General features: G+C 36.6%; 1 protein-coding gene across 4 annotated transcripts in view; it reads right to left on the bottom strand.

Annotated features, from left to right (window-relative positions):
- The window catches only part of NAA35 (N-alpha-acetyltransferase 35, NatC auxiliary subunit), a 99725-nt gene that overhangs the window by 32575 nt on the left and 52066 nt on the right, over window positions 1–15084 (bottom strand). For all 4 annotated transcript variants that reach the window (XM_045086084.1, XM_004774105.3, XM_004774106.3 and 1 more), the window contains one exon: window positions 3050–3228. In XM_045086084.1, coding sequence (XP_044942019.1) covers window positions 3050–3228 — 179 coding nt within the window. The remainder of the gene's footprint in view (window positions 1–3049; window positions 3229–15084) is intronic.

Genomic DNA, 15084 nt, shown 5'->3' with positions numbered 1-15084 from the left:
TTGGGAATTTCTGCATTTTGGTGAACAGCAGAGTGTGTATCAAAACACAAAACTGAAGTTACCATCCTTTCTCCCTTGGACTGTAATGACGGTTTGATAATTTATCTCCCTGTGTTTACTCTGGCCCCTTCCTCCATGTTTTCTCTACAGTGCAGCACACATGGCTGCAAACTGTTAATTCAGATACTTAACTACCCCACCCATATTGATCTTGCATAAAACTTGAATGTGAAAATGCAGAAATATGGAGAGCATAAATTATAAAGAATCATAACTGACATTTTGGTATTTCTTATTCCAATCTTTGTTAAACTGATTTTACCTGTCTCTGATGATCACTTCTGTGTATGACAATGTATAAAATGGATTATCTATTTTGAAAGATAACATTTCCCTATGTCAGTATTTTCCTATAACATGCTTTCTTTTTATTGTCAGTTAGCCACTGTGTATTGCATCATTAGTTTTTGATGCAGTGTGCAATGACTCATTAGTTGTGTACAACACCCAGTGCTCACCACAACATGTGCCCTCCTTAATACCCATTATCCAGTTATACACGCCCACCCCCTTCTGAAACCCTCAGTTTGTTTCCCGGGGTCCATAGTCTCTCATGGTTCATCTCCCTCTATGATTTCTCCCGCTTCAGATTTCCCTCCCTTCCCCTACGGCCATGCTATTTAATGTCAGTATGGCATATATTCTACACATACTATAGGATGGGTAAAATCACTAGTGAGTATTTAAACTGTTCCTAGTTTTTCAAGATTACAAATGATGACGAGCCAAATACCTCTTTAGTTCATCTTTGCATATATCTTAGATGATTTTCTTAGGCTAAATCTCTAGAAGGGAAGTTGCTAGGTCACGATGTACACATTTTTAAGACTTTTGAGAGCAATAGCCACACAACCATAAGAGAGCAACTACTGCCGTCCACCAACATTAAATATAATTTTTTTGTATTCTTCCAATCAAGTTGCTATAAAGCACATTTCCTCAATTACTAGTAAAGGTATGCATTTTTCACATTACTTCTTTTTCAGCACGTGTGCTCATGTCCATTCCCAATTTTCCAAAGATGATTTGTCTTGTATGTAGTAAGCACATCTTATAATCTGGTACTTTACCCTAATAGGTACGGGTTTCTTATGCAGATCCACCAGACTCTTTTCTCTAACTTTAATCTTCTCAATTCTTGGCCTTAGCCACATTCCCCTACTACCACCACTGACTCTTGTCCCAAGTGTTCCACGTATCCAGACTCTTCTCTTTCTATGCCCTCTTCACATCCAGTGCTGGCGGTCCAGGCCTGGCTCCCCCAGCTCCTCACTACTATGGTATGTCATTCAGCATTCATCTTCCTGACAAGGCAATCCACAACCCTCTGCCAGAATATTAAATTCCAACTGTTGCACTATTTTTTCTTTTTCCAATTCACACTGATCACCTTCTAAAATCTTACATTTAATCTCAACACAAATATTCATGTAACAATTAAGAATCAGAAAAGCAGATGCAGCAGAAGAAAAAAAGTCTCTATTCTAATTCTAGATATGCCACTCATCAATCATTTAATTTGGTTACAAGTCCTCTATACTTTACTTTGTTTAGCTATACAATGAACTGCAAATTGCAAAATTATGTCTATGATCTTTTCTACCTTTAAGATTCTATGATTCTTGAGACAGAATATGGACAAAACTACTAAAAAGAAAGCAAATAGAAAAGAGGTAACAGGGCGCCTGGGTGGCTCAGTGGTTTAAGCCGCTGCCTTCGGCTCAGGTCATGATCTCAGGGTGCTGGGATCGAGTCCCGCATCAGGCTCTCTGCTCAGCATGGAGCCTGCTTCCCTCTGTCTCTCTCTGTCTGCCTCTCCATCTACTTGTGATTTCTCTCTGTCAAATAAATAAATAAATAAAATCTTTAAAAAAAAAAAAAAAAAAAAGAAAGAAAAGAGGTAACAAACACACAATCAGTGAAAGTTTCACTAAGGAATGAAGACTTAAGCTGGGCATTAATGACAAAGAATTAGAAGGGAAAATAAAGTTATTACAAGAAAGAGCATAAACAAAGGCCAAATCTTTGTTGACCATCAACTATACCCCGGAGACTGCTGCTCAAATTCTAGGAATGTAAGCAAGGTAATTCATCACTTCAAGGAATCCAGGTACAGAAGCAGCCTGGAACCAACAAGGAAGACCTCACAGAGAAAATGACATGGGCTGGGAATTATGTAGTCTACACAGAGTTACGTATAATAGTGTACTTACGTCTAAATAATGACTGTTATTTTGCATATTTTCTACCTTCCAAACCGTATGTAAACATTGCTTTTCTACATTTTAACCCATACAGAAGATTAATCCAAAATATGTAAAAATGTACATACTCTTTGACCCAGCAACTTCATCAAGGTTTAGGAATTTATCTTAAGGAAGAAGGAAGCAGATGATTTGAAGGTTCCTACAGAAATGCTCATTTTAGTAAAACACTGAAAATGACCTAAATACAATTCAATACGAATGGACTGGAAAAAACTGTGATATATGCTTACAATGGAATACTATGTAGCTATTTAAATAATGTAGAAAAATGTGTATTTGTTACATGAAAAGAAAGATGTTCATGATAAAGAGATTAGTGACAAAAGCAGGCTACAAATACCATGATCTAATTTTTTGTATAAAAATATACATGTATGTATTTATGCATACTCATATCTATGTGTATATGCACACACACATTTACATATAAGAAGTTTTGAAGACAGAATCCAGGGTTTAAATCCTCATTCTTAAAACTTGGAGGAATTATCTAAACTTTAGTTTCTTAATCTCCAAAATGGATAGTATATAATCCTTATAAACAGAAACAAATACACATACAACATACAGACACACACACACACACACACACCCCTTAATTCTCCAGCTATCAAGGAAAACAAGTAAGCAATTTTATTTACCCTTGGGACAGCCTCTAAAAAGTGATAAACTATTCTGTTGTTCAATCAAAACCATATTCCAGAACAGACATTTGTACTTACCAGGATACAATGTAAATTTGTTAAATTGACCACCTCACAAACAGTTTTTATTCTATCTATTAATCTTGCAAAATAGTTGACCATTTCTTCCCTTTTAATTATTTTTGCATATCGAGGGAAGGTAGGTGGAAGTAGCCTCTGGTTAACAAGGGGCTCAAAACCCATCATAATTGGATGATCTAAAAAGGAAAAAAAGTTAAGATTTTCAATGTTTTGCTGAATCTTAAACCTCAAATACTAGTAAATATAAAAAGAGAAAGGCCAATTTCAAAAAGCATCTCCAAATTCGTCACAATATTCTCTAAACAAATTTTATAATTTACAAACATCTCTATATATTTTTGAAGGAGATAAGCAGATTTAATAACCCAAAAAATAGTACTTCCTACTACATGGAACTGGAAGTAGTGACAGAAAGGGGTTGCTACCTCCCAATTACCCATTAGCCAAGAATGGGATAAAACAGGGTTAATAGAGTCCCTTAAAAAAAAAAAAAAGGAAAGCAATGCTGTATTAACCATAAGATTGTGGGGGTGTAAAATGGGAACACAAATTGAAGCTGTCTTCCCTTCAATTACTGAACAGTAGCATCAACTCAAATTCAGTTACCTAATAATGCAAAACAGAACAGTGCCCGCCCAACACCCTACCCCCTCCGAGTCTAGAATACATTTCATACTGACATTAATTATAGAAATTCAGAGTGCTTTAAAATATAAATAACCTTTTACAAGAGACCTAAGGGTGACTTCCTCTTTTCCATTCTCTGCCCACTGTGACCTCACTTTTCACACTAGTGCAAGGCCCCACCTAAGTTTCTCTCAACCTGAAATCTAAAATGAGGAAGTATAAGAAATGAGAAGTGATTAAGAATTTGGGAATCAGATTCTCTTGCTGTACTACAAACAGGCTATAAATCAAGAATAAATAGAACAGCTTCAGATGTTAATGAAAGATAAAATCAAGCTAAGTATGGGAGGCTAGGACCCTCTGCAGCTTAATCTGTTAAGTGTTCGATTCTTGATTTCAGCTCAGGTCATGGTCTTAGGGTCGTGAGACTGAGCCCTGCCTCGGGCTCCACACTAGGCAAGGGCCTGCTTAAGATCCTCTCCCTGTCCACCTCCCGAGCCCCCCCAAATTAAGCAGGTGTCATTATTAAGAATTAAAAGACTGATATTTAATAAAATTATAACAATACTCCTATGATATAAGTAATTATTCCTAAAGAACAAGCAAATAAAGATGTCCCCTAAGGTTCCTGGCTTTCTTCCTCTTCTCCATACTTAAGTGCTCCCTGGATGAAGTTATTTATTCATATAAAAACTCCAATTTAACTAATGTTTTCCAGGCTAAAATCATTAGCCCACCACCTTTCTTCTGAGCTCCAAACCAGATTTCTAACTGCATAATGGACATTTCTACCTTGGTACCCCATATCATCTCATAAGGAACATATCCAAAAACTACCATTATGTTGCCCCAAACACTGCTTCTTTTGATATTCCCTTTCTCAATAAAATGATCCACTGCTTTTATAATTGCTCACACCAGAAACCTTCTTGTCCACTGTAATCAATGCTAAGTATTCCTATATCCTAACATCCACTGACTGTCCCCCTCCCCCTTCACTCTTACTGCCACTGCAAAAGCCTAACTCATTTCCCTACACTGAATACTCCTTCATTAATTAATCCTGTACACTGCCACCTCAACTGTTTTATCTAAATGACAACCTCGATTTCCTTCCTTAATCGAAAAATTCCATCGGCTCTCTATTACATAAAATACAAAGTCTTTGGTAGGGCACCAGAAGGTACTGTGAATTTCCTGCCACTCTTTTAGGAAAAAAAAAAAAAAATCTGTATTCCAATGGAAAACTATATAATATACTCTCAGATTGATTCAAGGTGGCTATTTGAAAAAACCTACAATAGTAGGTAACTGATAGAAGACATGCAAATTCTGTCCTGGCAGAGATTCACCTGACTTCCACCCAACTCTACAGAAGAGTTTTGCCTCCATTTATTTCAACATTCCAATGCTCCATATACATTTAAAATTTTTTCAAGATTTTACTTATTTGAGGGGTACCTGGGTGGCTCAGTGGGTTAAAGTCTCTGCCTTCAGCTTGGGTCATGATCTCAGGATCAAGCCCGGCATCAGGCTCTCTGCTCAGCCAGGAGCCTGCTTCCCCGCCCCCTCTCTGCCTGCCTCTCTGCCTACCTGTGACCTCTGTCTGTCAAATAAATAAAATCTTGGGGAAAAAAAAAAGATTTTATTTATTTGAAAGAGAATGCACAAGTGAGGGGGGGGCAGAGCAAGAAGCAGGCTCCCCAGTGACCAGAGAGCCCAATGCAGAGCTCAATCCCAGGACCATGGATTATGACCTGAGCCAAAGGCAGATACTTAACTGACTGAGCCACCCAGGTACCCCTAAATCTGAATGTTTTAAAACTTCTTATGTCTAGTTATTTCACTAAATGAGTTTAACAAAATCCTTAACACATGCTCATTTTTACATCCATATGAGGAGTCAGTTTTTACTTTTTTCTGAAAGTCATCTTATTCTCTAAGCACCATAAGCTATAAGCAAGCACAAACTTAAAAAAATATCATGTTCTCTTATGCCTCTTTATACTTATACACTGACTATTCTTTCTCCCATCCAAGTACTAACCAGGCCCGACCCTGCTTAGCTTCCGAGATCAGACGAGATCGGGCGCGTTCAGGGTGGTATGGCCGTAGACTACACTGACAATTCTTTCTGCCTATAAAGTCTACACCTTATTCTTAGCCTGAGACCTGCTACAGCTTGGGTTCCCTCTCATGCTTGGCCCTCCCCCAGGTATTGTGTATATTCACGGCTACACTGTCCATGTGGGATTACGTCATTCTTCCCTCAGGTGTCCCAAACACCTAAATGCCCGGCTCATTACAAGCACTGGATACATGTTTTGTGAATGATATATTCAAAATAAAATGAAAGACTGTTACCAGTATAATAAAAGTTTTAATTTCTGATTTATAACACTGCATTTAAGGTAAATGTAGTAGAGAGGACACTGTACCATACCAACATAAATACATTTTGGCCTTTAATGATAAATGCACAGAACCTAAGTACTTACATAGTACATTATCCTTATTTTCCCTGAAAGCATTCTAATTTTCATTTAAAAGTATTACCCAGAAATATTCTCTTATTCTTAATACACATATTTTAAGGCTTCAAACCACAAGTAGGAGATATGGCCACCCATGAAAATCTGTATTACCATGAAAAGAAGTATATATTAATGGGAAGTGAATATAAAATACAATATATTCTACATTACATTTTAAAAAAGATTTTATTTATTCATTTGAGAGAGAGAAAGCTCATGAGTGCACAAGCACTGGAAGAGGCAGAGGAAGAGGGAGAAGCAGACTCCCCGCTGAGCTGGGGACTCAATCCCAGGACCAGAAGATCACAAACTGAGCCTAAGGCAGATGCTTAACCATCTGAGTCACCCATGTGCCCCATCTACATTATATTTTTATACAAATTTAAAAATGCAACACAAAAGGTTAAGCTCCGACTGGATTTCGACTCTGGTCATGAACTCAGCATGGAATCCACTGAGATTCTCTCTCCTTCTGCCTCCACCCCTCCCCCCCACTCTCACAGACTCTCTGTGAAATAAAAGAATAAATCTTTTTAAAAGGTGCAACATAAAACAGTATTACCTTCTGCAACTAATTCAGCTGTCCTGCAGACCACAGGGGTTTATAGCAGCATCCCTGACCTCTACCCACTAGATGCCAGCAGCATCCCCTTAATTGTGAAAACCAAAAATGAGTCTAGACATTGCCAAATGTCCCTGGGAGTCCCCAGCTGAGAAACACCAGTCTAGACAAATACAATAAGCAACTTTAATTCAGTGTGGATAACCTCAGGATGTAACAAGAACATCTAAACTATGGAAAAATTAGGTGAAAGACAAGTGAAATGTAAGTAAAGACTCAAATGATAAGAAGTTTGTAATATATTGGGTCAGGAAAAAGTATTCCAGGCATTATCAATGGCCTAGAGGATAGAGAATATGATTCCTTTTCTTTCATAAAGAGCTCCAATTTTCCAAATCATAATTTCTCCAAACTCAGGAAGTAAAAATATATGCATATAAATAGAATGGGGACAAAGTCCCTATGCATAAAGTTAGAAGGTATCTGTATGCTTCTCTCCATTCCCCAGATATACTTAAATTGCAACCCCCTCCCAGCATTTCTCTGAACCTAATCCTCGTTAATGGTTAAAGTTATTCCTAGTAACTATTTTTAAGTCTCAGCTGTTGCTGAATCTCATACATAAGAACTCTGTAACTGTTCTGAACAAGACATCATAACCCTTCTGAGCAGAGATGAGGGAAGAGCTGAGATAAGAGAGATTGAAGAAGTTGCTCAGAATACAGAGTAATTGAGCAGGAAAGGGGCTAAAAGCAAGGCAGGAGTTTGCATGGTTTCATGGCAACATAAAGTATGAAACCTTATAAGAAGTTTTATCACACCCAGATCCCTCTGGGAATAAACTGCTCTAATGGTTTTTTCCCCTATACTTCATGTTATCTTCTCTACCACACAATTTACTACACACTGTCTGCTGTTAAAATAACCTTAAGAGCCCTTATGAAATGAGTCTGAAAAAGTTGAGAATTCCCATTATTTTCTACCCAGTGTGGGCTGTGCTTAATTGAGTTTTCCTGAATTGGACACACAGCTCAAACAAGATTAACTTCTAGACTTTCTTCCCATGTTCCAAGTCTGTAGAGGTATTATCTTGGTTTTCGAGTTAAAATACTTCAAATATACTTCTTAGTACAAGAATGTCAAATAAGAGGATATCCCCCTCCCACTAGCATTCTTTTAAAAATAAAACAATTGGGGTGCCTGGGTGGCTCAGTTGATTAATATTCTGCCCTCAGCTCAGGTCATGATCCCAGAGTCCTGGGATGAAGTACCACATTGGGCTCTGTGCTCAGTGGGGAGTCTGCTTCTCCTTCTGCTCTTCACCCTGCTTGTGCTCTCTCTCAAATAAAATCTTTTAAAAAAACACATAAAAATAAATATAAATGATAATTATTATTCTCTAAAACATTTTATACAGCAAACAGGTTTAGAGTGTTTTGGTTACTAAAATTCTTGTTAGACAACTGGTTTATTTTTAACATTATTTATATTTAACATTATTAACAACAGGAAAGTCCTACAAAATAGTACAAGGCTCTTGGATATAAAATTTACAGTAACAATGTACTTTGATTTAACTTAGCAAACTAAGTTATTAAAATTGATTAGATGCCAAAATTAAAGATCCAAAAATCTATCAAGAGATAAAGAGGACATATTATTTTCATACAACATCTCTCCCCAAGGTTACATAGGCAATTTACAGTTATATTTATTGAAATAACAAGTTTTGGATGCTCTGAAGTTAGAAGGAATTCTGGAAACCAATGCAGAAGCTGCTAAGGATTTGTTAGTGATTCCACACTTCTTGGCTACATTATTTCCTTTTATAAAATGTTTAACAGGGGCGCCTGGGTGTCTGTCTGTTAAGTGGCTGCCTTCGGCTCGGGACATGATCCCAGGGTCCTGGGATGGAGCCCTGAGTTGGGCTCTCTGCTCAGCAGGGAGTCTGTTTCCCCTCTCCCTCTGCCTGCTGCTCCCCCTACTTGAGCTCTCTATCAAATAAATAAATGAAATATTTAAAAAAGTAAAATAAAATAAAAATGTTTAAATTATGGTATGTGAAATAAGACAGAGAAAAAAGGCATAGCCCAATTCAGAAGCAAAAAGTACGTCATTGGTTACTGGGGATTAAGGGGAAATCGGGAAGGAGTTACTGTTTAATCAGTATGGAGTTTCAATTTGGGAAAATGAAAGGTTCTGGAGATGAATAATACTGACAGTTACAGGATAATGTGATAGTTACAGGATTCCTGTGATAATTACAGGAAAATTAAAGGTTCTATGAATAATATTGATAGTTACAGGACAGTGTACTTGATGCCACTGAACTACACACTTAAAAATGGTTAAAACAGCAAATTTTATGTCATGTATATTTCACAATAAAAATACCTACAAAAAGGCATTAAACCAAAAGTGTTCAATTCAAAAGGCATGGCCTCAATGAATATTCTATCATAATCACTGATCAGAATAACTTACTGTGCAATATTATGTGCATGTCTACATATTTTGAATTTTTTGGTGTGTATTTCTGAATAGGTATACATGCAAATGATAAAAAAAAGTTTCAAATGAAACAAAAGGGTATACAATGAAAAGCAAGTCTCCTGTCCACGTGTGTTAATCTCTTGAGAACTAACCATAAGTTTCTTTAATGTGTGGGTATTCATATACATATCGATTAAAAAAAAAACTTTACTGAGATATAATGTACATACAATTGAATTTAACTATTTACCTACAATTCACTATTTTGAAAAATATATATAACCATGAATTCACTACCAATCCATGTGTATACAACATTTCCATCTCCCCAAAATATTCCCAGTGCCTACTCCCAGGCAATTACTCCCTCCCATGCCCCGAAATTATGGAACTCCTTCTCTCAATAAAGATTAGTCTTTCCTACTTTTTTAAACAATTCATAGCACTCCTCATAGCACATAGTCTCCCCAATGTCCATCACCCAGCCACCTCATCCCTCCCCTACTCCCCTCCAGCAACCCTCAGTTTGTTTCCTGAGATTAAGAATCTTATGGCTTGTCTCCCTGTCTGGTTTCATCTTGTTTCATTTTTCCCCTCCCTTCCCCTATGATCCTCTCTCGTTTCTCAAATTCTACGTATCAGTGAGATCATATGATAACTGTCTTTCGCTGATTGACTTATTTCGCTTAGTGTAATACCCTCTATTTCCATCCATGTCATTGCAAATGGCAAGATTTCTTTTTTTTTTTTTTTGATGGCTGCTTAGTATTCTATAAGAAACCTAGGAATAAATCTAACCAAAGAGGCAAAGAATATGTACTCAGAAAACTATAAAGTTCATGAAAGAAATTGAAAAAGACACAAAGAAATGGAAAAACATTCCATGCTCATGAATTGGAAGAACAAATATTGTGAAAATGTTCATGCTACCTAAAGCAATCTACATATTTAATGCAATCCCCATCAAAATACCATCAATTTTTTCCAAAGAAATGGAACAACTAATCCTAAAATTTATATGGAACCAGAAAAGACCCTGAATAGCCAGAGGAATAGTGAAAAAGAAAACCAAAGTTGGCAGCATCACAATTCCAGACTTCAAGCTCTATTCAAAGCTGTAATTATCAAGACTGTATGGTACTGGCACAAAAATAGATACACAGATCAATGGAACAGAATAGAGAGCCCAGAAATGGACCCTCAACTCTATGGTTAACTAGTCTTTCCTACTTTCGTACAAAGAGAATCATGTGATTTGAGCACTTTTATATCTGGCTTCTTTTAGCATGTTTCCAAGATTTATCCACTATGTTGAGTATATCAGTACTTCATTCCTATTATTAAGAAGTATTTCATTATATGGATATACCATTATCTGTCCATTCACATATATTCCTTTCTTTAACAAAAACACCAAAATATTATACATGCTGATCTTTTTTCAACTGTTTTTTTTTTAAAAGATTTTATTTACTTATTTGACAGAGAGAAATCACAAGTAGGCAGAGAGACAGGCAGAGAAAGAGAAGGGGAAGCAGGCTTCCTGCTGAGCAGAGGGCCTGATGCCAGGCTCAGTCCCAGGACCCTGAGGTCATGAACTACGCCAAAGGCAGAGGCTTTAACCCACTGAGCCATCCAAGCTCTGAGTGTTTTCTTTGAAACACTCTCAAAGTTGCGAGTACAGTCAATACTGAATAACCCTCGAATATGCTGTGTTATTCTTACAAATATATACTCTTATATATTCACAATACACTAACCAGAATTAGTAAAATAGCATGGACGAGTTATCATCATGTAATCCTTAGAATTCATTCAAGTTTCGCAAACTGTTCCAAAATGTTCTTCACATCTATGTCAGAACCAAAAGATGCATTTAATTTTGATTTTTAGTCTCCTTCCAAGCTGGAAAGACCAGGAACCTGGCCCTCCTGTGCCTCTTTCCTAAGGTCAAATATTCAAACTCAAAGATAAAATTTAAGCCAAAATACAAAGTAGGAAAGAAGCAATTACAATTCTTCTAAACTCAGGAAAAGTTCTGTAAGTTGAGAAGTGGCCTTCTGTAGGTTCTAGGGCTTGCAGTAGCTGAGGGGCGCACACACATGAGCCCTCACAGCCTGGAACTGAGGCCAGGCAGTGGCTATTGGATAAGATCAGGGACGATAAGATGGTAGTAATTTTGTGTACTGTCCTTCAACTTAACTGACATGTCCCTATCACTCTTTCAACACTTTATGCACTTTTAGCAGGTAAAATACTCCAGGCTCATCATCTTCTTTCCCTACCCTAACCGTGGAACCACCAATCCTCCAAGATATGCTAATTTCTTTTATTATTTTGTTTTGTTTCCTGCTTTACTGAGATAATACAATGTGACAGTTTGATTTATGTATAAGCTGTGAAAGGATACACCCCCTATCAAGTTAATTAATACATTTATCACCCCACATATTTACTATTCATTTCCTCTGATGAGAACATTTAAGTTCTATTTTCTTAGCAAATTTCAAATACACAATGCAGTTGGATTTGGGTTTTTTTTTCTTTTTGTTTTAAAAGATTTTATTTATTTGAGAGAGAGCACAAGCACAAGGAGGAAAGAGGGAAAGGAAGAAGCCTCCCCATTGAGCAGAGAGCCCAGTGTGGGGCTGGATCACAGGACCCTGAGATCATGATGCAAGTTGAAGGCAGACATTAACCACCTGAGCCACAATGCACTGTTATATATAACCTATAGTCACCCTGTTCATACACTGTAAGGTTCAAACCTTACAAATGAAAGTTTAGACCCTTTTACCAACCTCTTCATATTTCCCCAGGCCTCCCACAACCATCTTTTTACTGTTCCTATGAATTCAAGTTTGTTTTTGCTTGGATTGCACATATAAGTTATACCACACAGCACTTGTCTTTGGCTTATTTGACTTTGTATAATGCCCTCCAGATTTATTCACTTTGAACAAATTATAATATCTCCCCCTTTTTTGGGCTGAATTCTACTGTGTGTGTGTATAAATATGTACACCATATTTTCTATACCTATTCATCTATGAACAGACACTTAGATTGTTCCTATACACTGACTATTGTAAGCAATGCTGAAGAAAGGTTTAATGGAAACCAAGAGAAAGCAGGGCTAGCTATACTTATTTTAACATAAAATAGACTTTAAGCGAAAGACTATAATAAAAAACAAAGATTGTCAATATATAATAACGGGATTAATTCATCAAGAAAATAATTACAATTATGCACCTGACAGAAGAACACCTAAATATATAAAACAAATATTAACAGATCTGAACAGAAAAACAGATAACAGATTAAGAGCAGGGGACTTCAATATCTACCTTCAACAATGGATAGATCATCCAGACCAAAAAAAAAAAAAAGAAGAAAAATCAATAAAGAAACTGAGTACTTGAGCTGTACTTCAGTCCAAATAGACCTTAACAAGAAATATATAGAACATTCCAACCAACAGTAGCAGAATACACATTCTTCTTAAGTGAACATGGAACATTCTCCATGACAGATCAAATAATAGGTCACAAAACAAATCATTTAGCAAATTAGAAAAAACAAAATCATGCCAAGTAACTTTTCTAACCACAACAGTATGAACTAAAAATCAACAGGAGGAAGGCTGGAAAATTTACAAATATGTGGAAACTAAACCACCAATGAGTCAAAGAAATCAAAGGGAAATCAAAAAATAACTGGAAACAAATGAAAATGGAAACTCAACATACCAAAACCTACAGGATACTGCTAAAGCATTTCTGAGATGCATATATTAAGTAATTAAAAAGATCTCAGATACAGAACCTAACTTTACACCTCAAGGAATTAGAGAACAAACTAAGTCCAAAATCAGCAGAGGAAGGAAATAAAGATCAGAGCAGAAATGGAGACTCTGCTCCCACCCATATAGGAAAGATGAATGAAATTAAGAATTGGGTTTTAGAAAAGATAAATAAAATGGACAAATCTTTAATGGATTGTAACCCATTTTTTATTGGAGATTTTAATCCATTTGCATTTAAAGAATAACTGATAGGTATGGGTTTACCATTTATTTTGGTTTTTCTTTGTCTTGTTTTGTTTTTTTAAGAGAAGAGGGAGGGGCAGTGGGAGAGGGAGAGTTTCTTGAGCCCCATGCAGGGCTTGAGTTCATGACCCTGAGATTATGAACTGAGCCAAAATCATAATGGACTAAGCCACCCAGGCACCCCTTCCCATTTGTTATTTTGTTAACTGTGTTCTGGTTGTTTTCTAATTCTGTGTTCCTTTTTTCCTTCTCTTGCTCTCCTTCATTGGTATTTGGCGATTTTCTGTAGCAGTATGCTTTGAATTCCTTTCTCTTTACATTTTGCATTTCTACTACAGGTTTTTGTTTTGTGGTTATCCTAAGGCTTGCACGAGAACACATTTATAAGTCTATTTTAAGCAGGTAATAACATCAAACACATACAAAAGCTTCCTCTCCCCTTATTTTGCTCTGGTTATCACAATCTGCATCTTTTAACATTGTGTATCCATTAAATTGCTGTAGTTACAGATATTTTTTAATACATTTGTCTTTTTTTTTTTTTTTGAGAGACAGTGAGGGAGACTATGAGCGAGAAGAAGGTCAGAGGGAGAAGCAGACTCCCTGTGGAGCTGGGAGCCTGATGCGAGACTCGATCCCGGGACTCCAGGATCATGACCTGAGCTGAAGGCAGTTGCTTAACCAACTGAGCCACCCAAGCACCCAATACATTTGTCTTTTAACCTTCATACGAGAGTTATAAGTGATTTACTCACCACCACTACAACATTAGAGTATCCTGAATGTAATTGTATTTACTTTTACCAGTATTAAACTTTCATACATTTTCCTGATACTAATTAGTAACCTTTTATTTCATCTTCAAGAACTCCTTTTAACATTTCTTTTAAGGGTGGGTCTGGGGATGATGAACTCCCCCAGGTTTTGCTTATCTGGAAAACTCTCTCATTCAATTCTGAATGATAACTTTGATGGGTAAAGTACACTCGGTCAGAAGGTTTTTTGCTCATCACTCTAAATATACAATCTTTATCTCTTTTGGTAAGGAAGATTTCTGCTCAACAATCTACTGACAGTCTTATGGGGGTTCCCTAACATAACAAGTTGCTTTTTTTGTTGTTGCTTTCAAGATTTGTTACTCATATTTAACTTTTGACAATTTAACCATTATGTGTCTTGGTATGGGTCTCCTTGGATTTCTTCTTAGTACTACCTAGACTTCCTGGATCTGGAAGTTACTTTCCCAGGTTTAGGAGTTTTCGGCTGCTTTTTCTGTGAATAAGCTTTCTGCTCTCTTCTCCTTCTGGAATCCCTATAATGTATAAACTGGTCTGCTTTTATTATGGTGTCCCATAATCCCATAAGCTATCTTTACTTCTTGAATTTTTTCTTTCTGCTCTTTGGATGAATTCCACTGACCTACCAAGTTTGCTGATCTTTTCTTCCACTTAATTTAGTTTGTTTGGAATGCCTCTACTCAATTTTTCATTTCAGTAATTGTATTCTTCAGATCTGTGATTTCTCTTTGGTACTTTATATATTTTCTTTGTCCTTGCTGTAATTCTTATTTTAGTCATGCACTGCTTCCCAACTTTGGTGAGAGTCTTTATGACTGTTATTTTGAACTCTCAATTAGGCAAATCACTAATTTCTGTTTAAAATCTGTTTCTGGATATTTATCTTGGTCTTTTGTTTAGAACATATTCCTCTATTTTCTTCATTTTCCTTGACTATTTGGTTTCAGAGCATTAGATAAAATGTCACC

This window comes from Mustela putorius, unplaced genomic scaffold, assembly GCF_011764305.1.
Source record: "Mustela putorius furo isolate JIRA1106 unplaced genomic scaffold, ASM1176430v1.1 tig00000876_pilon_pilon_pilon, whole genome shotgun sequence".
NCBI classification, from domain to species: domain Eukaryota; kingdom Metazoa; phylum Chordata; class Mammalia; order Carnivora; family Mustelidae; genus Mustela; species Mustela putorius.
Note: the sequence above shows the minus strand (reverse complement) of the source record. Positions and strands in the feature narration are given on the sequence as shown.